We start from the raw sequence: 27,348 nt of genomic DNA, 5'->3' as shown, positions 1-27,348 counted from the left end.
TAACAATAATCTTTATATGGTCAGACTACCTGCCCTGTTGCAAACTTCTATATAACCTGATCCCCTCCCCACACACACACCTTCACACCACCCCCCTCCTCAGACCTGTTCTCTCAGGGTCACTTGAGATGCTGTCACAGGCTTTAAGTCCTAAAAATTCCCACCAAATAAAACATAACTCTCAACTTTCGGGCTGTGACTATTTTTTAAGTGAACACTGCGGAGCAACTAAGCCAGTCTGCCACAACTACTGACCCTGAGTGCTGCAACAACTGAAGCCTGCATGCTCAAGGCCCAGGAGCCACAACTACTGAGCCCTGCTGCAACTACTGAAGCCCATGCACAGTAGAACCTGTGCTCTGCGATAGCAGAAGCCACTGCAATGAGAAGCCTGTGCACCAAGACTGGAGAGTAGCCCCCACCGCCCTCCCCACTCCCCCCGCAAAAAATAGAGAAAGCCAAGCAACAAGGATGCCCCAGTGCAACCAAAAAAATAAAAAAAAAGATTAACCCCTCCCAATCCAATCTGAAGTGAAAACAAGGCCATTTTAAAAAGAAAAACCAAACAAACAGTGCTCTTTGTCTTCACCTGGCAGGTCGGTGGACGGGGCTTTTCTGAAGCCCTGCCACATCTCTGCGGATTTCCAGGTTGGGAAGCCTGCCGGCGACCCGGAGGGCTTACTCTACCGAAACCTGCCCTCAGGTAAAGCTCCCATTTCCGGGGCTGAGAGGCGGCTCCGGCAAGGCCTCCGCCCTCCTGCCCTCCCGCAGGCGACATCACCTCCTGACCTGACGCCAGTCCGTCTGGTCGGGACTTCCCTTGGTCTGGAAGGTTACCTTTGTGAATCTTCCACACCAGCCCTCCCACCTCTCGCCTTCAGCAGCCAAACCGACCAGATCCTTAGATGGATCTTGGAATAGAAGTAAGTGAAAGTAATTCAGTCGTGTCCGACTCTTGGTAACCCCGTGGACTGTAGCCCGCCAGGCTCCTGGGTCCCTGGAATTCTCCAGGCAGGAGTACTGGAGTGGGTTGCCATGCCCTTCTCCAGGGGATCTTCCCAACCCAGGCATCGAGCCCGGGTCTCCCACATTGCAGGCAGATTCGTTACCATCTGAAACACCAGGGACCTGCACTTTGAAGTCCGCTCTGCGGGCAGTTTTGCCCACCCGCCCAGCACCCTGTGGGGCTGCAGTGTCACATTTAGTTTGTACAAAACAATGTTTTTTGCTTGGACACCCAACGTGTGCTAGGCCTGGAGCCGGAAGCATATCTTAACTGCCCACCCCAGCCCTTCTCCCTGCGTTCCAGATAAGGACTTGGCGGTTCAGAAAAGTTAAGTAACTTGCCCATCTCCATGCTGCACGTTTGTAGCCACCCAGGACAGCAACCTCATCTCTGTCGCAGGGCATCCAAGGTACCCAGCGCCTCACTGGGCAACGAGAAGAGTCCTGAAAGGGCCAGATACCCCGAGGCTTTTGAAAAGAGGCCTTAGGCCAACCAATCTCTGGGTTTTTGTTTTTTTTTTTTTTTCCCAGCCTAAGACCAGATACTTGGATCCCCTTCCAAGGGCCAGCTTCCAGACCTCGCTGCCTCAGTTTATCCCCACCCACGCAGTAGGCGGGAGAAAGAGGCATCTTCATTCCTCCTTGCCCCTCCCTCTGTGGGGCGGGCCGCTTTGGGGGGCGGTCAGTCGGGCTCCCCCAAAGCAAGGATGGGAGTGGCGGGGGGCGGGCTGGAGAGGATTCCCGCCGTCCCGGAAGACTAAAAGGGGCCGCCGGTCCCGCTCCACCGCCGGCACCTGCTACCTAGAAACCTCGGGCTGAGGTACCGCCCCCGGCCCCCGCCCGGGCCCGTCCGCCACTGGAGCGCTGGCCCTTTAAGAGCGGCGGTAGGGGATCGAGGGGAGGAGGGCCGGGAGCGCCGGGAGCTGCGCGGAATTCGCCGGGAACCTCGGGCGCCGGCTCCCTGGCTAGCTCACTCGCTCCGACCCGCGCCCTGCGCCTCATTCTTAGGCTGCCCGGTTCCCCGGGCCGGGTCGGACGCGGGGCGAGCAGGGTTCACCGGCGGGAGGCGCGCGCTCCCGGCAGCGCCTGCCCCCCAACATGGACAGAAGGAGCTGGGCGCGCAGGGCACGCCGCGGGATCGGGCGGCCGGAGCGCTGAGGCAGACAAAGGCTCCGGAGTTGCGCTTGCTCTCCGCCGGGCCCCGGGCGCCGAGGCTGCAGGACTCCGCGGCGGGCGGCTGCGGCCCGCCCTCTCCCTAGTGGGCCGGCTCCGCGCGCCCGGACCTGCCCGGCCCGCTTCTCCTCGGCCGTGGGAATTTGCCGAGGTTCGGGCGGGGAGCCAGGGAGCGTCGCAAGTTCCGAGCCGCGTGCGGGGACCCGGCGCCCGAAAGCGGGCGAGCCCCGCGGGCATGGGCAGCGACCGGAGCGCGCCCGGACGGCCGGGCTGGGCGGGCAGTCTCCTCGGCGGCCGGGAGGCGGCTGCGCGGCCGCAACTGCTGCCGCTGCTGCTGGTGCTTCTGAGCTGCCTGGGCCGCGGCGCAGTGGCGGAGGACGCCGAAGTCAATGCCGAGGTAAGGACCCTCGCCAGCCGCTTTGCCGGGGGTTGGAGAACTTGAGGCTGGGGGACTTGAGGGTGGGGAGGAAGCCACGCCCGCAGCTTGGAGCGTGGAGGGGAAGCGCGCAGAGATGAGCCCCTGTCCCGGAGTTGGGGGCAGGGAAGAAGGGGACTGGGCCAGCTGACCCTCTCCAGCTGGCCCTTGGCGGTGCACCTCTTCACAAACCCTGGAGGGTGTAGGGCTTGACCCCACTCTCTACTCCTCCAGCCCTGTCCTGGACACTGATCCTTCGCAACCCGCCTCCCGGGAGCTGCTTCTGCGGCCCCCAGCCCCTACTCCTCTCCCTTCCCTTCCGGACGCCCGATTCCTCGAGAGCCCTGCAGACGCGCCGTGACGTTCTTTGCTAACCGAGAGGGGGCTGCTCTGGGGACCGGGGTGGGGGTGGGGACCTTGAACACAGCAGCAGCGCTCCCGCCTGAGAGTTTGGTGACACTGAGGCGCGTGCGGCGCGCTGGGGTAGGGGGAAGGGGTGCGAACCTCCGAGGCAGCCGATCAGGGTTGAGGGGGCGCTTTGGCGACTTTCTCGGACTCTTGCGCGCAAGTCGTGCCACCACCAGATGGGATCAAGAGGAAAACCGGATCTCACCCGGCGCTTCCTCCACCGGCGCCCCTACGGCCAAGGCCCGGGTCTAGGAGGGTGGACTCCGAACATCTTTTCACCAGGAGCCCGCCTGACGTCCCTATGGGGACTCATCTCTGGATCGGTCCAGTGTATAATGTATGATTAGGCGGGGCCTCCTGGCGTAGAGCTGAGTCCAGCCAGCGCCTCCGGCTCCGCGGGGTCGCCGAGCGCTGTCCTCCGGACTAGGGACAGTGAGGGGCACTAGCTCCACTGAGTCAGAGCAAAAGCGAAGAGGTTTTTTCTCCGACACCTGAAACGCTGCTTCCTGCCCCAGAGAAGAGATGAGGTTTGGGTGCCTGGTGGAGGAGACACCCTTCTCTGCACGTCCCCGGTAGGCTTGGGCCTCGGTGCCCTTGGGCCAGCCTGGAGCCTCCCGCAGCCGGGGTTACGGGCCTGAGTGCCGTTTCTATTTGCAGCCAGGCCGGTGCTCCCTCCCTGCACACCCACCCCCCCCCCCCCCCCCCCCCCCCCCGCCCCCAACCCGCCCTGCCCCGCGACTTCCCCACCTCCCCGGCTGCCTGGGAGTTTTTTCCGATAGAAGCCTGCCCTTCCCCGCCCTACTTTAATAAAAGCTCGGAGGAAGGGCAGGGAATTCCTCCCAGCTCAAGTTACACCTCCCAGCCAGTTCCCCACCTGCTCTGCCCTCCCTCTACGGCCTGGCCAGGGAAAGCAGCAGGGAGCCAGGCCCTGGCAGGAGGCAGAGCCGGGAGCCCAGGCCATGCCCAGTCCAGCTCCACCACCCTGCCCCTGATTCACACAGGCAGACAGGCAGGGGCTTATTTGAAGACTCCTGCTGGTGGGAAATGTCCCTCAGCTTGCCTCTAGGTACTGGCCAGAGAGTGCCGTTTGCACCCACCTGCCACTCTGTGGAGTGGAATACCAAAGAATTGCAAGTCACAGACCCACCCCCCAGGAGTTAATAATCTACTTAGAAATGGCATCTCTGAACAGAAAGCAATCAGGGACCAAACTGGGATTTGGTAGCTAGGTATTGTGATTTGGCATCTTAGATAGATGGGAGCTGGGGCACTGGAAACTGTGGTCCGAGGGTCTTTGTTCTCTGCTTTGCTTCTGCTCCTCCATCACCCCCCTCCTCTCCCAGCTGAGTGAGTACCTGCTGCCCAGGGTCTTTGGGGCTTCCCTGGGGGCTTTGATGGTAAGGAATCCACCTGCAATGCCAGAGACCCTGGTTCAATCCCTGGGTCGGGAAGATCCCCAGGAGAAGAGAATGGCAACCCACTCCAGTATTCTTGCCTGGAGAATTCTGTGGACAGAGGAGCCTGGCAGGCTACAGTCCATGGGGTTGCAAAGAGTGGGACACAACTGAGTGACTAACACCTTTCACCTTTCAGGGTCTGCACTGGGGGCACAGACCATGGCCCTACACCAGTGTGGTACTGACTAGGGATTGATTGACCTGTAGCCCCTCTCCTCAGGGGAAACTTGGATTGGGCTATTGCGGGAAGAAACTCTGGAAAGTACAGGGGACCCTTGAATGCTGAAAGCCAAGGGAGATGGGGTACTCAAGACAGGTGGGCTAGCCCAGATTCTAGAGTTGGGTTTCGGGTACAGGCTGTTGCTTCTTAGGGTCCCATCAAGTCTGGCCAGATCTGGGCCCACAGCCAGCCCATTTGCCCCGAGGCTATAGAAAAACTGTGCCAAGTCCAGGCTATCCAAGGACCAGCTTCAGAGATTCATGGGCCTGGCTACACCCTGTGTCCAGAGTCTCCATCCCTTGGAGAAGGTCTTTGGTCCATGACCACAGCTCCAGACCTTGGTTCAGGTCACAGCTAGGACTGTCTGAGCAGCTGAGTCAAGGCCAACCCCTCTCTCCCTCCCTCCCGGGGCAGAGTTTCATCAGGCTAAGGACTCAGGCAGTATACACCTGCAACCTGCCAGTCCTCAGCCTGGAGAGGGCTGTCTTTCTTGGGGAAGCCACAACTGAGCCACTCTGCCCTGTCCCACTCCCTCCCTGGCTGTCAAGCCCCAGTCTGCAGCCATTCTGCATAATCCAGGCCCTCCCTGCCTGACTGAGGTGCTAGCTGCAGCTCCTGACCTCCTCGGCCTGAGAATCCAGGCCCCCCTTTCTGTCCTCGTATCTCTGGCTCCAGCACCTAGTCCACTTAAGTGCCTTTGGCTTTTCATCAGAGAAGCTTTGGTCTCTCCCCACCCCCTACTCCTCCCCAGAGCACCTCTAGGCCCTCAGCCCTCCTGCTCTGCCCCAGGGAGGTGACTCAGGCTGCCAGAGTTCACAGGTGTGGTGCCCCTGCCACTAAAACATGGGCACACCCACTTTCCCAGAGCAGACTCCTGGGTATCTTCCTTGCCCTTACCCAGCAGCTGAGGAGGAGAGCAGACAAAGGAGGGTAGGGGTCAGCTCGAATTCTGCCTTTGACCTTCAGGCTTCCGGTGTTCCAGTCTCTGTCCACACTTCCATGCTGGCCCCTGGGGCCCCCCGGGTGTGCCCATATTAATGCCCTGTCCTACCTGTGGAGCAGAAGCTGCAGGGGCCCCCATACCCACCCTCAAAGAGAAGAGGTGTGATAGTGTGAGGGCCTTGTATTTGCAACCTACAGAAACTGAATCTTCTTTTCTTTCTGTGCTCTTATCAGTAGCAAGCCACTCTTCTCCATTCTTGTTTCAAAACCCAGGAAGAACTGGGCTGATGAGTGCTGCCAGGAACTCAGGATCTCATTGGGCCACGCCCTTTATGCCAAGTCCTTCTCCAGGGCCCTGTATTTGGGCTGCCCTGGGGTCTAGTCAGTCTGCTGCCTCCTTGCAGAGAACAGCCCTGCATGCGCTCCATGTCTGCATCACAGACCTGCCTGCTCTGACCCCTGGACACAAACTGCTTCATTTGCATCCAAGGAGAGTGGGGAGGAAATAACCTAGAAACACACCCAGACACCCCTCCCCCCCCACAAAGAAGACTTCCCCCAGAATCCCTCCAAATACTTCCTCCAAAATCCCTTCCAATACTGCCCACATTCTCTAATACCAACTCAGAATAGCAAGACTGCCCGGCAAGGATAAACCTCTCCCCGCCAAGCACTGGGTTCTGGCCACCCCTCCGTGCCCTCCAGGTGTTCCCTGCCATGGACCCCTCTGCCCAACTGACAGTTTGACTTCTGCCTGATGTCAGCTCAGCTGTGATGGTCGTTGTGATGGCTGCAACTTCCCACCTCTGATTAAAGTTGTTGCTATAGACTAAGTGAAGCCCCTCCCCTCCCTCCACCTACCCCCTCACCGGCCTCAAATAATATGTTGAAATCTAACTTCCCCAAGATGATGATATTTGGAGGTGGGGGCCTCTGTGAAGTGATTAGGTCATGAGGGCAGAGCCCTCTTGGGTGGGATTAGTGTTATAAAAATTGTCTGAGGGACTTCCCTGGTGTTCCACTGGTTAAGACTCCAGGCTTCCAATGCAGAGGGTGTGGGTTTGATCCCTGGTCAGGGAACTAAGCTTCCCTGGTGGCTCAGTGATAAAGAATCCACCTGCCAATGCAGGAGACGCGGTTCAACCCCTGGGTCGAGAAGATCCCCTGGAGAAGGAATTGGCAACCCAAACCCACTCCAGTATTCTTGCCTGGAGAATTTCATGGACGGAGGAATGTGGTGGGCTACAGCCCATGGGGTTGCAAAAGAATCGGACATGACATAGTAACTAAACAACAGTTGACTAAGATTCCACATGCCTCACGGTGCAACTGAGATGTAAAAACATAAAATACAAAAACTGCTGGAGAAATCTCCCTTGCCCCTTCCGTCGTGTGAGGACAAAGCAAGAAGTTAGCAGCCAGACCTAAGCATGCTGTCGCTCTGAACTTGAATTTCTTACTTCCAGAACTGGGGAAAATAAATGTTATGAGCCACCCAGCTTATGATATTTTTATTATAGCAGCCAGGATGGACTAAGGCAGTTGGCACCTTCAGTATCGTCCCAAGATTTATGTGGTTCACACAGCTGGCTCCTCAGGCAGGGGCCAAGCCCCGTGACCAGCTCTGCCTTGGGCATGGAGAAGTGTTCTCTGGGTCAGCAGAAGCAGAGAGGGCTCGAGGCTCTCTGCTTAGAGCTTCCACCATCTCACAGAGGGCCCCAGGAGTCCACAGACAAGGTGAGGACCTGGCACCCTGTCAGCTGCTGAATACTCCAGGCCTGAGGCACACAGTAGGCGCTTTCTGACTGGACAAGCCTTGACTGAGTTAGGCTCATATGAGGTCATTCCCCAGCAGGACCCTGGTTTTAGGGATGCCTGAGCGCTTTAGGGGAGTAGCACAGATTTTTGCAGCTGTTTTTTGGGCAAAAACAGCAGAGATGTACAAGGTGGGCCTGGATCAGAGACACAAAAAGGAACACCTCTCAACCAGCTCCTGTTTCCCTCATGGGATCAGCAGACAATGAACACGTACACCCAACTCAACCTCTAGGATCTGGACAGACAGACCCTGGGTCCCAGCCATTAGCCAGCCCTCAGAGATGCCCCCATGGCCCTGGAGGCTGGAGGGCAAGGTTTGGAGCTGCTCTCCAGGACTAACCCTTGAGCCTTGGACACCACCTTGTCCTTCTCCCGGAAGCTACTGACCACCACCACCCCCACCCCCCAGGGGTGAGAGCCCAACATCGTGTCCACTGTGTTTGAGCACGGTGCCTGGTACATAGGAAGTGCTTACAAAACGGTGGCAAAATACAGTGAGAAGCAAGTGGCATTTGCTGTTGGGCAGATCATTGGCCCCATCTGAGCCTCAGCGAGGTAACACGGTTAGAGATGGTTCCATAGAACCACTGACTCAATGGACATGAGTCTGAGTGAACTCCGGGAGATAGTGAAGGACAGGGAGGCCTGATGTCATGTACTGCAATCCATGGGGTCGCAGAGTCAGACTTAGCAACTAAGACAGACAGCCTGTTTCCTTGTCTCCAAAATGAGACTGCTAGTAGTATCTACTGGATGGTGTTATTGGGGAAGTTCAGTGTGTTTGTATATAAAGTACCCAATGCTCCACACAGTGTCCCTCACGCGGTGCCCAGGGGAGGACCAGGTGTTACTTTTGAGCACCTGCAACGTACTTGATTCCATCCTGGGCAGGGCCTACAGGTGTTCTGTAAGATTTTCACATTTAATCCTGAATTAGCGCTGTAAGTTTAGGTGCAGTCATGACCCCACTATACAGAAGAGGAAGTGGAGACTGTGAGGTGAGAGAAATCACCCTTGATCCCCCAGCCTGAATGGTAGCAGAGCCGGTCAGTGTGGCTTGGAGCCTGAGCTCCCAGCTCCCGGCTGGGTGAAAGGCTGCAGGTCAGAGCCCAGGGTGTCATTTTTTGGAAGCTCCCTGGCCAGACTGGAGCCTGCTGGGCCAGAGCCAGGTGGGAAGGAGGGGATGGGGTTGGGGCCAGGGCCGCCCTCGGCCACGTGAGCCTGGAGCCCTACCCCCACCTGTCCAGCCACACGGGCCAGGCCCACTGAGAAGACCACACCTACAGGGGGGTTTCCAGGTGGACAGCCCAGGCCTGGCCCTCAGCCAGCCGGAAACCGCCAGCCAACTGGGCCCTTTCACCCCACCCCTGCCCGCCCACTGGCCAAAGGACCCGGCTGTTGTTTCTCCAGGTTAAGGAGTGCGGGGGTGGCCCAGGGGTAAAGAAGTGGCGTCCCCTTCCTTCCTGTTTCCCTGGTCAGACAGCCCCACCCCACCCGCTTTCTCTGCCACCCGGAGCCCCGTCCCCACCTACAGTTGTCCCATCTTGAGGGGTTAGATTTGAGCCTCAGAAGAGCAAATGTGTTCCCAAACCGCTTGAATATAAACCATGCTGCCTCTAAAGGAAGTAAATGGTCCCCCAAGGACAGGGCGGCCTGGCTTGGGGCCCCGGTAACTGGTCGCAGGACACCATGAAAGGTCTGTGTCCATTGCTGACGGGCCTGACAAGACGCCTTTTGTGCCTGTCTGGGCAATCCTGCCAGGGCCTGCCTGGCCTGCAGAGAAAGCGGGGTGACAGAAGCCCAGAGCTGAGCCAGGAGAGATGGCTCTTATCGTGTGGGGTCTGATAAGGCTGGGTGGGAGGGGGCTCCACTGATCGGAGCCTGAAGGAGCTGGCTGTGGGGCAGCTGAGGCTTGCCTCTACCCCCGCAACTGCTTAATGCACATTATTGATCTGGTGGCTCCTTCCCAGACATGCCCTCAGGATGGGGGAGGGCCTGCCTTGGCGAGGTCTCAGCAGTCCTGGGGAGCAGCCCTGCTGATGTGGCCCAGTGCCCAGATCCAGATGCCCATGGAGGGGAGGATTAGACTCCCTCCCCCAGTGCTCTCCCCAGCACTGTGCTGGGCACGATTCCCCAGATGGGCCAGAGCCCAGCATCCCCAGCCTCAGGCCAAGAGGAGCCGACAGTGCTGCCTCCGGGCTCCAGTTCTACCCACAGACCAGCTGTGTGACCCTGGGTGAGCCGGGCACCCTCTCTGAACCTTGCAGTCTGTGTAATGGGGATGGGCTACTTGTGAGCATTGGAAGGGGTGATGAGATTGACAGCCTGGCTCCAGCAGATTCTCAGCCCCCGGCTGCGATATTTATGGCCTCTCCTATAGGCCGGGGGCCAGGAATACCCCCACCCCCAGACTCTTGATGGCTCTACATCTCCTTGCCTGGGGCCAGCCACTCACCTGATGCTTCCATCCATACTTATGGGGCGGGGTCTGGAGCTGGAGAAAGAAATGACTGAAAGAGCGGGTTAGTGGGGGCGATTTTCTGACAACAACTTCCCTCCCTGGGCAGCAGGAGGCAGGAGGGGGCCTCGGGCTCTCCCTGTAGAACCCTTCCCTGCCTCCCACTGGGCAGTGATCCTCATGGACGGGGTCTCCCTACTCTGCTGTTTATGGACCTGCCTGAGCCTCAGTTTCCCCTTGTGAGAAACAGAACTTCACTGCTGGGTTCATCCCACCTGTGAGACGCAGATGACAGGAAAAGGAGTCCTGATGAAAGGGGGTGGGGGACCATGTTTATACCGCTAGGAGCAGCAGGGGCCTGAGCAAGCCTCTCCCCCACTTTGAGACCAGAGGTCTGTCATGACTTTGGGAATTGCTCCCCATTTTTGTCGTGTGGCTGCAGGTCCCCTCAGGAGACTGGAGTGGGGGCAGTACCTGCCGCACATCTGTGCCTGCCCCCGATGTGCTCTTTTCCTTCCACCCCCAGAGCTCATGGCACTTAGAACAGCAGGGTGATGAGAAGCTTCCTCCTGGACACTGGCGGAGGCAGGGGTGGGGTGGGGTGGGGATCCCCAGCCCGGCGGGTGGTGTAGGCTGGTTGGTGCTTGGTCAGCTCTGAGCCCATTGCTTGCCAGTCAGGCGTCTCCATCAACTCCTTCGCCTTGTCACCCAGGGCCTCAGCTGTTCTGCCAAGGCCGTTTCAGTCTAGTCCACTCACGTCACCAGGCCTCAGTCTCAGCTTTCTACCCAGGCAGTGGCCGAGAGACATTTATCACTGGGGAGGCTTGGCTAATACCGAGGTGGAAGCTCTTGGCTTCCCTGGGACTCAAAGGGTGCTTGGCAGTGTGACGGAGGGTCCACAGGCACCCTTGGGCCTCTGGTGTCAGCCCCCGAGCTGCCCTGGTACTGAAGGGGCCCCTCTGCCCCTTCCGCCCCGCCGGGCTCTGGACCTCTTCACCACAGACAGGCCCGGCTTCCTCCTTTGCCCTCCGCTCCCCTCCCCGGGGCCCCAGCCAGTCTCCCCCGCCTGCCCTGCCCTCCTGTCACTCGCCAGACACCACTAATCAGCCCCTTGGTGGCCTGTGATTGCGCTCCCCGGGATATTTTTACCTTATGCAAATAGGTGATGTAGAGGTGCCCTCGTCTGTCAGCTGCAGCCCCAGGCCCTCCCCCCACCTCCAGCTGGATTCCTCTCAACTGTGAGAGCTAGCCAGCCTCACAGCCTCTCCTTCTAGATCTCTCCAGGCTTCTTCAGGCAAACTGCGTCCATCAAGGGTGGTGGACGTCCCCCTCTCCAGACCTAACAGGAGCCTCAGGAAAGGTTTCTGTGTTTGGGAAGAAGGCTGTGGAGGGTGCCCGGAACACTGCCAGGGTCTGGGAGCTGGAGGAAGGGGCTGGAGGGGTGAGGGGGGCCCGTGGGGGGTGCTGCAGGGCACACCAGCCTCCCCCAGCTGCTCTGCACCCATCTGAGGCTGCCTTGTCCCAACCTGGATCCTTCAGCCCTGTCGATAGAGGCTAAAGTCTGCTGTTCTAGGAACAACAGGGCAGTCCCCCACCCCCACCCAGCCTCTGTCATTAATAATACATTTATTGAGGACTTTGCCTGCCCAGCACGGTGCCCAAGGCTCCTGTGGACATCCCCATCTCATCCTCATGGAAACCCATGAGCGGAAGCAGTCCTGATAGCACCCCTTTCACAGAGGCACAGGAGCATAACGGGGGCTGACCAGGCTCTGTCCCCAGAGCCGTGGTGCTTTCTCAGCTCGGTGTCCTGTGACTGTCGCCCGGGGACCTGCGAGCCCTCCAAGCTGAGGCTCGGCATCCTCGGCCTCTGGCCGTCTCCCCACTTTGCCCTTCTTGGCTCAGCCTCCACTCCCTCCAGCGGCAGCCTGGCACGGCTGAGCCGGGCTGTGTGGGCAGCCCGTCTGCTCCGGGGGCCTGGCCGGGTGCCAGGGTGGCACCGAGGGGAGCCAGTACCTGCGGAACTGGACGTGGCCCTGGTGGCAGACTGACGCGGGCGTGGCCCAGGCAGCTGACACGTGGCTGTTGGCGGCCCACAGCAGCCTCTGTGTCGAGCCGCCACCTGCCCCGCGGGCCCTTGTTCTGCAGCCTCTGCCTTCCAGAGCCTCTCAGAGCAGATCCCTTCACTCTGGGGGTTTTCAGAGACTGAGGATAACAAGGAAAGCTTCAAAGGACATGCTTCCGTGTGGCCAAGGCCCACAGCAGTCCTCCCACAGTGGTCACCATGATCTCATCGCCTTGTGGGCACGAGGTGGGCAGGGCAGAGTCCCCTTTCTCAGCACCACTCAGCTGGGCTCACTGGGGGTCCCACCGTCAGGTGTCAACTGCAGTGGTCCTGTCTGCTCACAGACTTGCAGGTGTGAACTTCTCCCCTGCAGTGGGTCTCCCCGGGGAGATTGTAAGCCCCTGGAGGTCAGCCAGGGCCTCCTCCACGGCCTCCAGCTGGCATGGTGCCTGGCACAGAGAGGGTACTCAGAAACATTTGCTAGGATGGCTGGCTGGCTGGGTGGACAGACAGACAGATGGATAGATGGATGAAAAGAGTTGCCCAAGGACTTCCCTGGTGGTGGAGTGGCTAAGACTCTGAACTCCCAATGCAGGGGGCCTGGGTTCGATCCCTGGTTAGGGAACTAGATCCCACGTGCTGCAACTGAGTTTGCATGCTGCAACTAAAGATCTCACATGTCGCAAGAAAGATCGAAGATCCCACATGTGGCAATTAAGACCCAGCACAGGCAAATAAATATACAATTTTTTGGATCTTTTTTTTTAATATCGAAAAAGACTAGCCAAGAAAATTCTGAAGGGAATGGGTGACCCCACTGTGTCCCAGCCGCTCTTCCCAGGGCCGTCTCTCTCACATTGCACCCACCAGCAGCCCTGTGGCTCCCCATCTTTCACATGAGGAAAGTCAGGCCCAGAGAGAACAGAGTTAGCAGCAGAGCAGAAACTGAACTTCAGGCCTCCGGTCCCACCCTGCTGGGCCTGGGTGGACTCCCTGAAGCCATCTGCTCTCCTTCCAGAAGGCTTAAGGTCTGGTGAAAGTATTAGTTGCTCAATTGTGTCCAACTCTGCAATCCCATGGACTGTAGCCCGTCAGGCTTCTCTGTCCATGATTTCCCAGGTAAGAAAACTGGAGTGGGTTCCCTTCTCCAGGGGATCTTCCTGACCCAGGGATCAAATCCAGATCTCCCACATGGCAGGCTGATTCTTTACCACCTGAGCCACTAGGGACGCCCCATGGTTTTCCTACTAGGTGAGAACTCAAGGGGTTCTAAACCCCACAGGGGTCCCAGTGGTCTGCTTGGATGGTAGGGGACCCACCCCTGCAGGGGCCAGTGCAGTGATAAAGACGGTGACTGTGGGCTATCGTCATGAACACAGCTTCCGTCCTCATGGGGGAGGACAAACTGTAACCAACCAAGTGAAATAGTGTGTCAGATGGTGATAAGGGCAGGCGAGCAGGAGAGAGGGAGTACAGGGCACAGCAGGTGGGCGTGTTTTCTATATTTGTCAGAGAATACCCCTCGAATAAGGGGAGGAAGCCGAGACCTGAAGACAGAGAGGGCATGAGCCATGCAGACGTCTGGGGAGAGCACTCCAGGCAGTAGGAACAGCAAGTGCGAAGGCCCGAGGCAAGAGGGAGCGCGGCTGGGCTGCATGATAGGAGTGAGGTCTGAGAGCCAACCTGGGGCCCAGTAGCTCCTGAAAGAATTGGCTTTTCCTCTGAGATGGGGAGTCTTTGTAGGATTCGAGGCAGAGGACTGATCAGACCCGGCCTTTTGTTCCAGCTCTTGTGTGAGAACAGACCACAGGAAGTGGAAGCAGGGAGAGTGGTCCAGAAGCTCACACTGGGAGGAGGTGATGGGGGTGGGAAGTGGTGGGAGGGAGACTACGCATGCTTGGAGGTCAGGATGCCAGGACCTGCTGACCAGGCCATGGCCTCTCCTTTGCAGAACTGGCTGCGGCTCTACGGCTACCTGCCCCAGCCCAGCCGTCACATGTCCACCATGCGCTCCGCCCAGATCCTGGCCTCGGCCCTGGCCGAGATGCAGCGCTTCTACGGGATCCCCGTCACTGGTGTGCTGGACGAAGAGACCAAGGCGTGAGTCCTTCCGTCAGGTCATTCCCAGACCCCACTGGCGCCCGCCCTCCTTCCGGCCTGCTCTGTTGAAGGCTTGGCCCGTGGAGTTTTCCAGGAAAGGGTGGCCTAGATACGAGGTGGCAAAGCGTTTGATCCTCCATGCTAGCTCTCATTGGTTGGGAGGGACCGCTGCTGTCTGGTGTTGAGAAAGCTCCTGAGGCCGAAACTCAGCTCAGCAGCAAGGAGCACAGGATTGATTAGTGATGTCTGCCACTGGCTTGGGAATGGGAGGTGCTGTGATTACCTAGTTAGGTCTTGCTCTGAGTCTGACAGATGCTGTGACCCAGAGCCACATTCTTAATGAGCACTCAGAGCAGAAGGTATCAGGGATCAAAGGCCTCAGGGTAACTCACCTCCCATCTCCAGGCATACTGGTAACAGGGGCTCTCCTTTGCAGAGCCACTCCTAGGCACCCAGTCTTGCAGTACCAGGTCATCATACCATTTTCCTGAGGAGGAGCTCAAAACTTAGGAAGAGTCTTCTCACTGCCCCTGCCCTCATAATAGGTGCAGCTGGAGGCCGGTGGCCGGAGGGTGGGAGATGGTGGACTGCCTGGAAGAGGCAGTGCCCAGCAGCAGGTGTGTTGAGAGGAGGCTTTGTGCTCCCAGGTGGATGAAGCGGCCCCGCTGTGGGGTGCCAGACCAGTTCGGGGTACGTGTGAAAGCCAACCTGCGGCGGCGGAGGAAGCGCTACGCCCTCACGGGAAGGAAGTGGAACAACCACCACCTTACTTTCAGGTAGAGACTCCAGCTGCCCAAGGTGGCATCCCCTCAGGGCATGTTCCTGAAGTGCTGGGACCTCTCCTTCCCTGGGCTGAGGCCTCAGGCTTCCCAGTGGGCTTGTCTGGAAGGCTTCCTTTCCCAGCAGCCCACTGCAGGGTGCCTGGCCTCCCCATCCGATCCCACCCCCATGCTGATTAGGTCGGCCCCTCCCCCACCGCAGTCTCCCTGGGACCCTTTGAACAATGCTCTGTCCTCCTTTCCTCCCTCCCAGCACCCACCAGCAGCCGAGGGCTGGCCTCACCCACCCAGGTGGGCTCTTAACACCGGTGAGAACTGGAGGCTTTGGGGGTGTGAAGGATAAGGGAGGCCCTGGAGCATCTGGGCAGTCCAGCATCTGCCCGGGGGGGATCTGTGCCCCGAGTCACCCGCACAAACCCTGCTTCAAATACCCCTCCTTCCTTTCTGCCAAGTCATTTGGCAAGAAACCCCCCTGAGCCTTGAGCTGTATGGCAGTCCTCAGGGTCCCCCTTCCCGTTCCAATCCAGCCGCAACCCACCCTCAGCTCCATCTCCTGAGCAAGTGCAGCTCCTAAGGTCCTGAGGGACCCAGGCCACCAGAGTGAGCTCCCGACTCATGAGCTGGTTCATGACCTCTGACGGAGCTCTGCCCAGCACACAGATGCTTAATCTGCTTTAAGTGGGCAATTACAGGCCTCACCGCGCTTTTATCACGTGGAGGCACGTGTTCTACCTGAGTTAAGCCATTGAATCCTCCCAGGGACTCCATGATGAAAGTGCTGCCCTCCTTTTCCCATTTTACAGATGAGGAAGCTAAAACTCAGAGAGATTTAAGTTGCTTGCCCAAGGTCACCCAGAAAATGTTAGAGCCCAGCCTTGAACCTGATTCAGCCTGACTTTGGAGCCCAACATTCAGAACCACTTGGCCTATGTTTCCCAAACCTCAGCCATTTGCATCCCACTTTCTAGGTCTTTCTCTTGGCTCTATAACACCTATACTTTTAATTACTTAATGTTTTCTTAAAATAAGCATATTTGGCAAAATGCAACCTTATTCAGTGATATCCTAATGAATTCCTGGGCTTGACAACTTAGTTCTTTTTTTTCAAATTCACATCAGAGTAAATTAACGGTAGGTATTGATGAGCATTGTCCATGAACCAGCTCAGATCCTATGCCCTTTCCTTGAGACCGTGTGTCCCCGCCCCCAGCCCAGTGGATGCTAGCAATGGACCGCAGCCCCAGCTATGGGCTCACTCATATGTCTTCCCACCTGCCTGCAGCATCCAGAACTACACAGAGAAGCTAGGCTGGTACCACTCGCTGGAAGCGGTGCGCCGGGCCTTCCGTGTATGGGAGCAGGCCACACCCCTGGTCTTCCAGGAGGTGCCTTATGAGGACATCCGGCTGCGACGGCAGAAGGAGGCGGACATCATGGTACTCTTTGCCTCTGGTTTCCATGGCGACAGCTCACCATTTGATGGCACAGGTGGCTTTCTGGCCCACGCCTATTTCCCTGGGCCTGGTTTGGGCGGGGATACCCATTTCGATGCAGATGAGCCCTGGACCTTCTCCAGCACTGACCTGCATGGTGAGCACTTCTGGTCAGGGTGACGACAGGGGTGGGGGCTGGGGAGGGTAGAGCTGGGGGCTGGGAGGGGAGAGCATTCCCCATGCAGTTCTTGGGAGCATTGATTCTTGGTCTCAGTGTGCTGTCCATCATCTCCAAGGGGGGTGCTAGGGAAAGGAAGGGATTAGTGTACCCATTTTCCAGATGGGAAAGATAGAGGCTCAGAAGTCAGAGTGGCTCAACTTCTTCTGAGAGTGAAGCATGGGCAGGCTCTTTGGGCCCCTCAACCCATAGAGTGGGGTATCCAGGTCCTGGGCCACGCCAGAGCTGACCCCGCTGCCCACCATGACAGGAAACAGCCTCTTCCTGGTAGCAGTGCACGAGCTGGGCCATGCACTGGGGCTGGAGCACTCGAGTAACCCCAGCGCCATCATGGCACCATTCTACCAGTGGATGGACATTGACAACTTCCAGCTGCCCGAAGACGACCTTCGGGGCATTCAGCAGCTCTATGGTGAGTGGGTGGCAGTGGGGGACAGGGGGCTCTGCATGCCTGCTCTCAGCTCCCAGCCCCATGAAGCGTCAGGACCATGGCCACACCCATTTTGTAGATGAGGAAACTGAGGCCCAGAGAGAATTAGTGATGGTCCAAGTCATCCAGTCAATAGAGGATGGTTCTAGAGACCAGTCCAGAGCTGGCTGACTCCAGGCCCAGGCCCTCACCCAGAGCTTCCATGGTGGCTCCAGGGGACACAGGTGGCCCTAGGGCCCCTTACTGCCCCCGTTTTCCTCCTCACCCTGAGGGATATTATTATTAGACCCAGGGTGTCCCTGGGGTCCCTGTTCCTCCCACCGTCACACCCAGCCCAAGCGTTTCTCACTGAGGCTCTCCTCCGAGCAGTGCTGGTTTATCACTTTCCAGCTCCTTAGAGGCAGGTAGCACCCCCACCCCCCAACCCCCCACCGAGGAAGCCCCCAGTGGGGAGGTCTCTGGGGGCCAGTTCAGGGGGTCAGTGCCCACCCCGAGCCCTTGCTGTGTTCCCAGACAGCTGGGAACCACATTCTTCCCTCCGCTTGTGTCTACTGCTTATGGAGCCTCCATTGGAACCGGCCAGCCTCCTAAGAGGAGCGTCCCCAAGGGGAAGTGCAGCCACGGGTGGCCTTAGGGCACAGTGACCCTAGCCCAGGGTGGGGAGGTCAACGAAGGGGCTGCGTGGAAGAGACTGGAGGTCCCCCCGTGCGATGGCGGTGTGGGGAGGGGTCTGCTGTAGTCAGGTAGGGCCTCTCACGTGGGTGGGCTGCCCGTGGGGCACAGGTCTCCCCAGGCCGCCAAGGTTCCGAGTAGGAGAAGCTAGAGTCCTGGCTGGGTTCTGGGGCTACCCTCATCACTTCCCCCTCCCGCCCCTCTGCAGGCACCCCGGATGGCCAGCCACAGCCCACCCAACCTCTTCCCACTGTGACCCCCCGGCGGCCTGGCCGGCCAGACCACCGGCCCCCCAGACCCCCTCAGCCACCTCCCCCGGGTGGGAAGCCGGAGCGGCCTCCAAAGCCAGGCCCCCCACCCCAACCCCGCGCCACGGAGCGGCCCGACCAGTATGGCCCCAACATCTGCGACGGGGACTTCGACACGGTGGCCATGCTGCGGGGGGAGATGTTTGTGTTCAAGGTCTGGCCCCCGCCTGCGCCACCCCACCCCCCAGCCCCTTGGCCCAGGCTCAGAGCAGAGAGCTCCCTCCCACTTCCCCCCCAGACTTGCCCCACCGCCACCCCCCTCACTAAGCGGCCCCTGGGGAGCCATCAGACCCTAGACCAAGAAGAAAACAGCCCGAGGGACAAGGGACTTGCCTGGAGTCGTACAATAAGCCTAGGGGCCCGCACCCACCTGGGGCTCTCTCTCCTTGTGCCCCACCCCCCCGAGACCCCTGCACCAGACTCTCCCAGGCAAGGGGAGCTGTCCACGTCATCCACTGGGTAAAGGTGATGCTGGAAACCAAACCCAGAGCTGGCTGACTCCAGGGCCTGGCCCTTACTGGCCCTCACCCAGAGTTTCCATGGTGGCCCCAGGGCCCCTCACTGCCCCCTCTTTGCCCCAGTCTGAACACGTTATTAGACCGAGGGTGTTCCTGGGCTCCCAGGACCCCACTCTTCTCACTGTCACACCCAGCCCAAGCGTGTCCTGCGGGGAGGGGTGGGGGCCCCCATGCCGTCCACTCACCCCCACGCCCTCCCCAGGGCCGCTGGTTCTGGCGGGTGCGGCACAACCGCGTCCTGGACAACTATCCCATGCCCATCGGGCACTTCTGGCGGGGCCTGCCCAGCGACATCAGTGCCGCCTACGAGCGCCAGGACGGGCGTTTCGTCTTTTTCAAAGGTGAGTTGGGGCAGGTGGGAGGGAGGGGGCTGGGCAGCCTTCCTGCCCTCCCCTCTGGCCTGACCTCTGACCCAGCCGGGCCTGAGAGAGGATGGAAAGGAAGGACCGCGTGCACATCTCGTCCTGTCGCCCACTGCGGGCTTACTCGGGGACCCGACCTTGGCAGCAGGGCAGGGGTGGGGGTGGGGAGTAGACAGAGACCAGAGGCCCGGGGGGCAGAGGCGGACTGAGGGCAAGTGTCCCCCTTCTGCATTACAGGGGCCCCGCCCCATCACCTTCCTTCCTAGTGTCCTAGGCCTCTTCCTTGCCCCTTCCTCATACGAGCGGGTCCCCGAGCCCACTCTGGGGAGTGTCCCTCAGTCTGTCTACAGAGACAGTGAAGCTCCTTCCCCCCAGCCCCCACTCGGGCCCCCCTCCAGGAAGGGGGGCAGCACCCCTGGCCTGAGTCTCAACCAGGCAGAAACTCCTGAAGGACCAGGCTGGGCTCACACTAAAAGGGAGGAGCCTGGGCTGTGTACTGGGGGGCCCCAGGGACACAGCCCCCAGATCGAGGCCAGGCCTCTTCCCTGTCTCTGTGTAAGAACTGTGTGTGGGGACAGTGGATGTTCGAACAGGATTGGAGGTGCGTGTGTACTGCGATTGAGCGTGTGGTGTGTGTGCCGTTGTGAGCTGGCAATGTGTATACACGTAAATGGGTGCATTACAGGTGTCCCTGAGTGCCACATGCGTGTGATGCGAGCGTGAGTTGTCTTGGGTGTGGAGTGTCAGTGCTTGTTCTGTGTACCAGGATGGGAGTGTGTGTGTGCGCATGGTGAGTATAGCAGTGAATGGGAACAGATTTGGGGACCCAGATTCTCACTACCCGTGTCCGCCCCCCAACCCCTCCCGCAGGCGACCGCTACTGGCTCTTCCGAGAAGCGAACCTGGAGCCGGGTTACCCACAGCCGCTGACCAGCTATGGCGTGGGCATCCCCTACGACCGCATCGACACGGCCATCTGGTGGGAGCCCACAGGTCACACCTTCTTCTTCCAAGAGGATAGGTAAGTGCCCCTCCACTAAAGGGAAAAGGCCCCCATCCTCAGGCCCTCCCAGAAAGAACTCACAACTTGGTGCTTTTGGCCACAGGTATTGGCGCTTCAATGAGGAAACGCAGCATGGAGACCCCGGCTACCCCAAGCCCATCAGCGTGTGGCAGGGGATCCCCGCCTCCCCTAAAGGGGCCTTCCTGAGCAACGATGCAGGTACCAGGGCCAGCCCCCGCCCAGCCTGCCCAGCACCCACATCCCCCCGCCTCCATACACATGGGACAGGGCTTGCCTGCGGTCACCAACATCAAGATGGCAGGCACAGGGGACCCAGCTGGGCCAGGCGACCATTGACACCATTTACCAAGGCCAAAGAGAGCTTGAGTAAGGGGCCCCAAATCCCACAGTGAGGAAGTGGTGGAGTCAGGAGTCCAGCCTGTGTCCAGAACTGGTGCTCAGAGCTGCCCTGCTCCCTGCAGAGCCTTGAGCCCGGCGGGGTTGTGGGGTGAGCTTGGGCTCAGAGCCTCAGGAGCAAGAGTCCTCCCGGGGAACCCCCGTTACCTGCCTGGCGGGAAAGCCTGATCTCTGTTGTGATAACTGAGCAACAGGGAGTTGCGGCTTTTATTTCTCCAGCGGGGTGTCTGGTGAGTTTCAGAATGCCCATCAGCCTTCAGGTTCTCAGGGGCTCTGGGGAGATCTGGCTGGCTTTGTTAATGTTCAGGCGGGTCACACAGCTTCCATGCACGGTGGCTTCACTCTGCGACTGCTGTGACCTCATTGTGCTCCGCTGAGCAGGGACACATCTGGTGGCTCAGACCTGGTCCTTCCTGGGGTTTAAAGGATGTGGACAGAGTGCCCTGGACCAGAGATCTGGGTCCAAGGGGGAATCAGGGTCCACTCCGGGTATGACTGTGTGGCCTTGAGCAAGACACTGTCCTCTCCAGTGTAGGCAGAAGCCAGACTGAATCCCCTGACTCTAGCCCCCAACCCAGCAGGCTAGTCTAGGACCCCTTTCTGCACTGCCCTGGTCAGTGTCAGCCCAGCCAGAAAGCATGGACAGATTTCAAAATACCCAGGGAAGCCAATGAGAAAGAGGGTGTTTTAAAGCCGGGGCCCCTTCAGCTCGCCCTGGTTCTCTTCGAGGGTCTCTGACCGGCGGGGAGCCCCCACCTAACACTCCGCTGGCCTGCTTTGACCCCTGCAGCCTACACCTACTTCTACAAGGGCACCAAATACTGGAAGTTTGACAACGAGCGCCTGCGAATGGAGCCCGGCTACCCCAAGTCCATCCTGCGGGACTTCATGGGCTGCCAAGAGCACGTAGAGCCAGGGCCCCGCTGGCCCGACGTGGCCCGTCCACCCTTCAACCCCGACGGGGGTGCAGAGCCCGGGGCGGGCGGTGACAGCGAGGAGGAGGGCGAGGAGGGCGGCGAGGCGGGCCCCGGCGACGGCGGCGGCGAGGCAGGGCCGGACGCGGATGGGGGCAGCCGCGTGGTGGTGCAGATGGAGGAAGTGACGCGGACGGCGAACATGGTCATGGTGTTGGTGCCCCCTGCGCTGCTGCTGCTCTGCATCCTGGGCCTCACCTACGCCCTGGTGCAGATGCAGCGCAAGGGCGCGCCCCGCATGCTCCTCTATTGCAAGCGCTCTCTGCAGGAGTGGGTCTGACCCTGGGCGCCAGACCCTCCCGCTCCCCACGGTGCTAAGGGGCCAGGCCGGCCGCGCCTGTGGTTCTGAGATGGCTCCTGGGGCCTTTCGTCTGGAGCCTCAGCCCCCTCCCCCGCGATGGGGGTCCCTCCAGGCCCGCTGACATCCCTGCCAGCCCCGCCCCCTTGTTTATTTATGCCCAGGTTTTTTTTTTTTTTTTTTTTTGCACACTAATTAAGCATTTCTTCCTACTTGCCTGAGCGGGGCGGTCCCTCAGGGCAGGGGCTTAGAGGTTTCTCAGTATACTTCTGCACCAGACGGGAAGTTAGGCTCCCACCCACCCCTGGCTTAGCCAGAGGAGCCTGGGGTCCGGAGGCCCTGTTGAAAGAGTGGTCCGAGGGCTGCTGGGTTTTGGTCTCCACCCTGAGCACCCGGGTCAGAGCCGAGGGCTCATGTTGGTTTTAGAGCTTGGTGGGGCCTGACTGGTCTCCAGCCCCCTGAGTCTCAGAAAGAGCTTCCACCTGGTGGCAGCCTCAGGCCAAAAGGGGCGGGGAGGGGAGGGGGCCCGCTGATCGAGAGTCCTGTTGAGGTTTGGTTGCTTCCCAGCCCACTTCTAACAACCCCAGCAGTCGGGATTCCTTAGGCCCAAGAACCCTGCTCGCACCTGGCCAGCCCGGGGCCAGCAGCCCCCAGCTTCCCTGTACCTCCTCCCCTCTCAGGAGAAGGAGCCCTGGGCCTGCCTTAACAAGGACCAAAGGGGGTCTGCTAAGGCCCCTCCCCCAAGGGTAGCGCCAGCCACGCCCCCCCCCCAGGGGCTGGGCTTCCAGTCTCCCGCCCACTCTGTCGGCTCTGAACTGCGACTCAATTGGGTTCTTTCCAGGAACATCCTCCCTCCCCCTGTCACCCCCCACCACCACCCTCAGGGGTCTCAGAAGCCCACCAGTCTCAGGCTCAGCTGCCAGTGTCCTAGTTCCCCCGGGAAGAGAGGGGGTAATGGGTGCTCAGGCCAGGGTTGTAGATGTCCAGAGACGCATGCCCACCAGGCTTTAGGGGTTCCTCCCTCCCAGCTCGCTGTCCCCCAGGGACACTGGTGGGGTGGCGTGGTGGCCAGCAGCTCATCCTCTCTCAGACTATGGGACGGGACTGTGGGCCCCCCAGAGGAGCCCACTGTAGCCAGGGGCCGCCCCCAATCTTGGGTTCAACCCTGTGGATGGAGGTGATTTTCCTCCCTGAAGCAAGCAGGAGGTGAGGCTGCCGTGGGAAATGGTACTGTAAAGCCGGCCTGCCGCCTGGAATCCCTGAGGCCCCTGGGGCAAGGGGCCCCTCATGGACTGGCCTCCAGTGCGGGTCCAGCAGCGTCCTCCCCACCTCCATCCTCAGAACCACCGGAGAGCCAGCCGAGGGGGGTGGGGAGGGGGTCAGTGTCTGTCTGTAAATAATCTGCACTGATTAAATCATATGGCCGGTGACTGTGCCTCCTTTGTCAGAGGCCTCCAGCTGGAGGCTACAGCTAGAGGGGCTGCAGATGACTTGGGGGCGGGGTGGGGGGACATGGTCCCAGCTACGATTTGGGGACTTGTTCCCCCCATGCCAAAGAGAGCTGATTCCCAGAACTGTGGGGGCTCCTTCCAAATTGGCCCTGGGAGAGGTAGGTCTCTGGGGAAGACTGAGAGGTAGCTGCCCTGGATAGACCAGAGTGGGGTGAGGCAAGGTACCAGGGGTGGCCATGCTGGCATCAAGCGGAGAAGGGATGGGGAATGTACTGGTCATTCATTCATGGTGAGAAAGAGCAACCAGCATCCAGCAATCTCAGAATGGTGGGAAAACCAGTCCAGGCCACCCAGCCTTCCCACCCGTCCGGATTGGTTTGGGGCAACCTGAAGACCCGGCTTGAGCAGGAGGAGATGGGAAACAGTGCCACTGTGGAGTAAGCAGTTCTTCTCACCACACACGCTGCTCGGCTGGTGAGGGGCACCCAGCATCTGCCCTCTTTGTTTTTTGTTTTTTTTGGCTGTGCCACACAGCTTGGGACATGTTAGTTCCCCAACCAGGAATTGAACCCCAGCCCTCCACAGTGAGGGCATGGAGTCCTAACCACTGGACTGTCAAGGAATTCCTTACAATGTCAGTTCAGTTCAGCCGTTCAGTCGTGTCCAACTCTTTGCGACCCCATGAACTGCAGCACGCTAGGCCTCCCCATCCGTCAACCAACTCCCAGAGCCTACCCAAACTCATGTCCACTGAGTCAGTGATGCCATCCAACCATCTCATCCTCTGTCGTCCCCTTCTTCTCCTGCCCTCAATCTTTCCCAGCATCAGGGTCTTTTCAAATGAGTCAGCTCTTCGCACCAGGTTGCCAAAGTATTGGAGTTTACTTTCTTTTTTTTTTTGGCCCTGCAGCTCGACATGTTGGATCTTAGTTCCCTGACCAAGGATCAAACCTGTACCCCCTGCATTGGGAGCCTGAAGTCTTAACCAGTGGACCACCAGGGAAGTCCCATGCCATCTTTGAAGAAGCAGAGAATCTCATGCTGCGCAGGGAGCAGATGATACTCAGGAGCTCAGGAGAGAGGCATTGCCACCCTTGGGTCTAAGCATTGCTGGGGAGCCTTTTGCTCCATGTCCAGCCTCGGGCCCAGCCTGCTGGGTGCTGACCTGTGCACCCAGGCCCACGATGCTCACCCACAGAGCAGGCCAGGCCCCCACAGCCCCTTGGGCAGGGTCCTCCAACCTGCTCCAGGCCCCACCCTCCACTGCAGCTGCACGCCCCCTCCCCAGCCCCCTGCATCCCACCCTTTCCTCTCTTTGTGTTGAAAACTGGCTGAAGGGAGTAGGAAACGCTGGCCCTCAGAAGCTGCGGAGGCCTCTCAGGCTTGGCTAGGAAACAGCCTATATACTTCCCCCCACCCCAGGGGCCTCGGGGGGCGGTGCGGGATGGGAGGGAGGGTCACAGATGGATACCATCGCCGTCAGCCTTCCGGTGGCGGCAGCCAGGTCTGCAGGCCCCACCAGGTCCGCCTCTTGCCTGAAGCCCTAGGGGTCACCCAGAAGCCCAGAGGTCAGCAGGCAGGTGGAGGGCAGTGTGGAGGCACAGGGAGGAGAAAGGACAGGATGAAAGGCCTCCTGGTTGAGTTCCTCCTCCGAGGCCGGCCAGAGGAGACTTGGCAGAGGCCTCACCTCCTCAGGAAGCGGCCTGAGGACCTTCCACCCCCGAGCTCTGGTAGAATCTCTCAAAGAAACCCAGCGGCTGCAGGAACGGCTTGTGTCAGGAGTTCATCCTCTCTGGGGGTCTCACATGGGTGAAGGTCTCTGAGGGGAGAAGGGTGGTTGAAGCACCTGGGCCCTGCCTCCCCATCCCCAGACAACCCAGTGACCTCCCCCCACCTCCCCAGGATAAAACAGAAGCCCACATCTTTAAAGTGTTTTGTTTCTTTAAATCAAGCTATAACCTAAATCACCTTGGGCCACTCCCAGCCCCCATTCTGTCAGTATCTTTTGTTTCTTTATATTTTGCTGGTTCCCAAGTAAAACAATTAAGACACCAGAGATAAAAAAGAAGAAGAAAAACATAAGTTGCCGTCACTCCCCGGGCCAGTGTTGACTGCTTGGCATATTTCCTTTCAGCCTCTTTTCCTCTGCTTTTGCACAGCTTGAAGTTTTAGAGTCCAAAACTTCCTGGGCTTCAGCCCTGGTGTTCCTGGTACTTAAACCTCCATGGAAGAGATCACATGACCTACCCCACCGGCTGCTGGGAGCTCTGTCAGAGGATGGTGCTTGTCAAGTGCTGGCGAAGGCTCACAGTGTGATCATGACTCCAGTCATCTTGCGTCTTCCCCTGCTTACATTTCACTCCTGAAATGAGCAAGGCCCAGACAGGTAAAGTGACCTGGCCAAGGTCACACAGCCAGGAAATGGCCAATTTGAACCCAAACAGACCGACTTGCACAGCAGCCCACCCCCCACTCCCCCATGCTGCCGGAGAATCCAGCAGGGATGAGAGGGCCCCTGCCCACCCTGGCCTTCCCTCCTCACATGTTCTAGACATTAGAGACCCCAGGGCCACCAACAGAGCCTCCTTTCAGGCTCGGGCAGGGCCGAGCTGGCTGCTTCCTCCCCCTCCAACTTGGCAGAAAAGCCTTTTTGTTGTGGCTCACATAGAGGCCTTTCTCCTCCAGCTCACGGAAAGGAATGGCCGGCTTCCTGTCCATCCATAGCCGCCCAGGCTGCAGCGGACCCCCACTCCATGTATGTCCGAGAGGAGCAGGGCTCCCTGCCCCTCCACCTCCTCTAGTTCTGCCTTGGGGGCCTGAGGTTGCCAGGCTTTGCCCCTTCATCCGTGAAACCACACCAGGGGGCTAGACACTGCCTCCGCTCAGCTATTCTGGCACATGCTGGGGATTCCAGGCCTCAGGGCACTCTCAGGGCACAGCAGTACCACACTTGGCCCCCTGCTCAAGTAGCCTCATAACCCACAAAGTGCTGGCAGAGCCCCCTGCCAGGCTGCTTGCTCTGTCCCAAATGTTCTCTGCACTTGCTTGCCTCTGTGCCTTTGCTTGTGCTGTTCCCTACCGCTGGAAAACCCTTCCCTGCACATTAAAAAAAAAAAATTTTTTTTGTTTATTTATGTATGTATTTGTTTGTGACCAGTCTTAGTTGCAACACATAGAATTTTCAATCTTCCTTGCAGCATGCGGGATCTAGTTCCCCCATCAGGGATAGAACCTGGGACTCTGCATCCAGAGCACAGTCTTAGCCACTGGACCACCACTGGGGAAGTCCTCTGACACATTTTATCCTGTTCAAATAGCCCAGATCCTTTAAGGCATCCTTAATCCTTTAAGATTAAGGCTTGCCTATTCCGGATTTCCTCCCTTCCTCCTGAAGATGATTGAGCTTCCTTCCACCCCTAGCTTAGCCAGCACTTGTGTCCTGACTATTCCTTGCCTTTGACTCCAGTCAGCCCATCCTACCAGGCACCCAGATGCTGTGTGTGGCTCCATCACTCACAGGCTGTGTGTCCTTGGGCAAGTCATCTCACCTCTCTGAGCCCAGATTCCCATCTATAGAACTCGGCTAATAGCCATGCCTATTTCATCCAGCTGTGAGGCTTGATGCAGCTGATCCTTGTTAACACTTAGAACAGCCCACAGCAGGGTCTCAAGAGTTAGTCACTAGTATCTCTTTTAGGTACAGGTACCTGGTGGACACTAGACTTCCCAGGTGGCTCAGCTATAAAGAATCCTCCTGCCAATGCAGGAGACCTGGGTTCAATCCCTGGGTCAGGAGGATCCCCTGCAGAAGGAAATGACACCCCCTCCAATATTCTTGGCTGGGAATTGCCACGGACAGAGGGGCCTGGTGGGCTACAGTCCATGGGGTCGCAAAAGAGTCAGTTACGACTTAGCAATTAAACAGTAACAACCTGGTGGGCACCAAGGAGATGTCCCTCCTTGACTTCCTTCCCAGGAGTGTTTGTGGGATGGGGTCAAAGGTCGACAAGCCCTGGAACAGGTGCCGGGCAGAGGAACATTCTTGTCCTACCAGCTTCTCTCCTCAGCTGCCAAGGCCTCACCCTGCCGACCTCAGGGGCCCAGCCCCTCTTTCCATATCTTAAGCATGAGGCCCCGGCTCAGGTTTTCTCCCCCAGCTCTCTGTCATCTCCCACCCCTACATTTTTCACCCACCTCACTCTTTGCCAGAAATAGCCTCCAAACTCCCCTTCTCTTGCAGACAATCTAGCAGGCCCCTCCTGGAAAAACTATATCATTCCCCTGCCAGCATGGATCATGGCAATAGCTGGATTCCATTAAGAAATTATTCCGAGTCAGTGGAAAGGGAGGGGCAACTATGCCCCCAATAATTGCATCATAAAATTACACTGCACCGTCCTAAAA

General features: G+C 58.8%; 1 protein-coding gene across 1 annotated transcript; it reads left to right on the top strand.

Moving 5' to 3' along the window:
• The first annotated feature begins 1,720 nt into the window (after positions 1 to 1,720).
• Positions 1,721 to 22,923, top strand: MMP15 (matrix metallopeptidase 15). Its single transcript, XM_020890721.2, has 10 exons — positions 1,721 to 2,575; positions 13,913 to 14,061; positions 14,709 to 14,837; positions 16,123 to 16,430; positions 16,762 to 16,923; positions 17,822 to 18,075; positions 18,642 to 18,780; positions 19,672 to 19,822; positions 19,908 to 20,023; positions 21,012 to 22,923. Exons 1-10 carry the CDS (start codon positions 2,414 to 2,416, stop codon positions 21,473 to 21,475), a joined length of 2,034 nt encoding a protein of 677 aa, XP_020746380.2. The 5' UTR covers positions 1,721 to 2,413; the 3' UTR covers positions 21,476 to 22,923.
• The last annotated feature ends 4,425 nt before the right edge of the window (positions 22,924 to 27,348 follow it).

Source organism: Odocoileus virginianus, chromosome 20 (genome assembly GCF_023699985.2).
Source record: "Odocoileus virginianus isolate 20LAN1187 ecotype Illinois chromosome 20, Ovbor_1.2, whole genome shotgun sequence".
Lineage (NCBI taxonomy): Eukaryota > Metazoa > Chordata > Mammalia > Artiodactyla > Cervidae > Odocoileus > Odocoileus virginianus.
Note: the sequence above shows the minus strand (reverse complement) of the source record. Positions and strands in the feature narration are given on the sequence as shown.

Coding starts and splice junctions, on each gene's coding strand:
- MMP15 (XM_020890721.2), top strand. CDS start 2,414: ATGGGCAGCGACCGGAGCGCGCCCGGACGGCCGGGCTGGGCGGGCAGT. Junction 2,576..13,912: donor ACGCCGAAGTCAATGCCGAG/GTAAGGACCCTC, acceptor TCTCCTTTGCAG/AACTGGCTGCGGCTCTACGG. Junction 16,924..17,821: donor GGGCATTCAGCAGCTCTATG/GTGAGTGGGTGG, acceptor GCCCCTCTGCAG/GCACCCCGGATGGCCAGCCA.